The sequence below is a fragment of the Cyprinodon variegatus genome, unplaced genomic scaffold (genome assembly GCF_000732505.1).
Source record: "Cyprinodon variegatus isolate N-32 unplaced genomic scaffold, C_variegatus-1.0 Scaffold853, whole genome shotgun sequence".
Taxonomy (NCBI): Eukaryota; Metazoa; Chordata; class Actinopteri; order Cyprinodontiformes; family Cyprinodontidae; genus Cyprinodon; species Cyprinodon variegatus.
This window is the reverse complement of record NW_015151306.1, coordinates 292,805-294,414: the sequence shown is the minus strand read 5'-3', so window position 1 is coordinate 294,414 and position 1,610 is coordinate 292,805. Positions and strand designations below refer to the sequence as shown.

Genomic DNA, 1,610 nt, shown 5'->3' with positions numbered 1-1,610 from the left:
CACGAAATACTACTTCGTGCGCACGAAATACTACTTCGTGGCCACAATTAAACATTTTTTTTGACCATGTCATCAGAGGGGCTCCGTAAATATCTAAGCGTGGACTGCGTTATGTTATTCCACGCCACAACGCATGAGCAGGGCTCGATGTTAACCATCGCCCGATCTCCTGGGGCAAGTAGTTTTTATTGTCGGGAGAGCACAAATTTAATTGCATTTGCCCGCCGGGTAAGTGCAATGATCGCAAAAAAAAAATTATTTATCACTGAAAATTACTTTAAAATCACCGACATTCGATGAAAACGACCCAGAAGCGTTGCCGGCGGTATTTTTGCTGTTTTGTACACATTCTCACATGATTTGAAAAAGCCGCGTGATTTTCCGCCAGATGGCGCGATTTTTGTCCGGGAATTGGCGCGAATCAGACACATTTTTTTTGACTTGGCAGGCTAAAAAACAACAACAAGGCAAAAAAATTTAAGTACAGTAACACACCCACCACCCAGATAACCCTAGATTAAAAATTATCGGTCAGGGATTAGGATTAGCTCTTGTTGCTGCATTTATTTTTTCAGGGAAAACTGATCCTGAGTCAGTTAAAAGTCAGGGAATTCTGAAATGATGTCAGACTGTGGAAACCCTGTAGAAAATAAAGCATCTTAAACAAGTGAAAGTTGTTTCGCTTAAACTGAAATCCAACCATAAATTAATGAGCGATTTAAAAAGAAACGAAGTTTAAAAAGTGCAACTGAAAAGCATTTAATGAGTAAATAAAGTATCGTCTGCATATAAGCGGTTTTTCCCGGTTTCTCTACTCACACTCTCCGCTCCACTTGCTGGGATGAAGCATCAGGCGGATCTTGGCCTCCTCCAGCTCCACCTTCAGCCGCTCATGTTTGCTCCTCAGCTCTCGAATTTGCTGCTGTCGCCTCTCCAGCATCCTCAGCCGGGCGTTAAAGTAGAGCAGGCCCTTAGGAGCAAACAGAACCCGGGTCAGAACCAGAACCCTGCAGAGGCTCTACATTCAGGAACAGAGGCAGCAGAGGGATGGAGCGGCAGGAGAGAACGAGGAGCCCCTAACCTGCTCCCTGAGCTCAATCTGTGCCCACAGATGGATTTAATTAGAAGTCAGTGAGAGATAAAATTAGCATTAATCTGCAGTTAATCTGCAGGACGGAGGCTGAGAGGAGGATTAAGGCCAGCTGAGGAGAGCAGGCGACACAGAGGTGGATCACATGCAGACTCTCTGAATCACAGCTGTTTAAAAAAATCACCACATTTTAGGAAGCGCCGTATTCTTCCTGTTTTCCTCTGAACACTATTTCTGTTGTGAAATCATGACCTCAGTCATGAAAGGATGGATGACTTCAAACTAACCTTTTCCACATCCTGGAAGGGTTGCTGAGGAAGGAAAGACAAACAAACAGTTCAGTATCATTGTCCATTATCTACGGAAGAGGAGTAGGGCCACTGAAAAAAAAGAGGTGAAGTTAACTGATTTTTAAATTTTATTTCAGTTCAGTGTGGGAAAAAAGTCAGAATTCTGAGATTAAAAGTCAGATTTCTGAGAAAAAAGGTCAGGATTCTGAGAAAAAAGTCAGAATTCTGAG

General features: G+C 43.0%; 1 protein-coding gene across 1 annotated transcript in view; it reads right to left on the bottom strand.

Annotated features, from left to right (window-relative positions):
* The window catches only part of LOC107099277 (kinesin-like protein KIF26A), a 34,614-nt gene that overhangs the window by 6,199 nt on the left and 26,805 nt on the right, over positions 1–1,610 (bottom strand). The window contains 2 exon segments of the mRNA XM_015397333.1: positions 820–929; positions 1,367–1,401. Coding sequence (XP_015252819.1) covers positions 820–929; positions 1,367–1,401 — 145 coding nt within the window.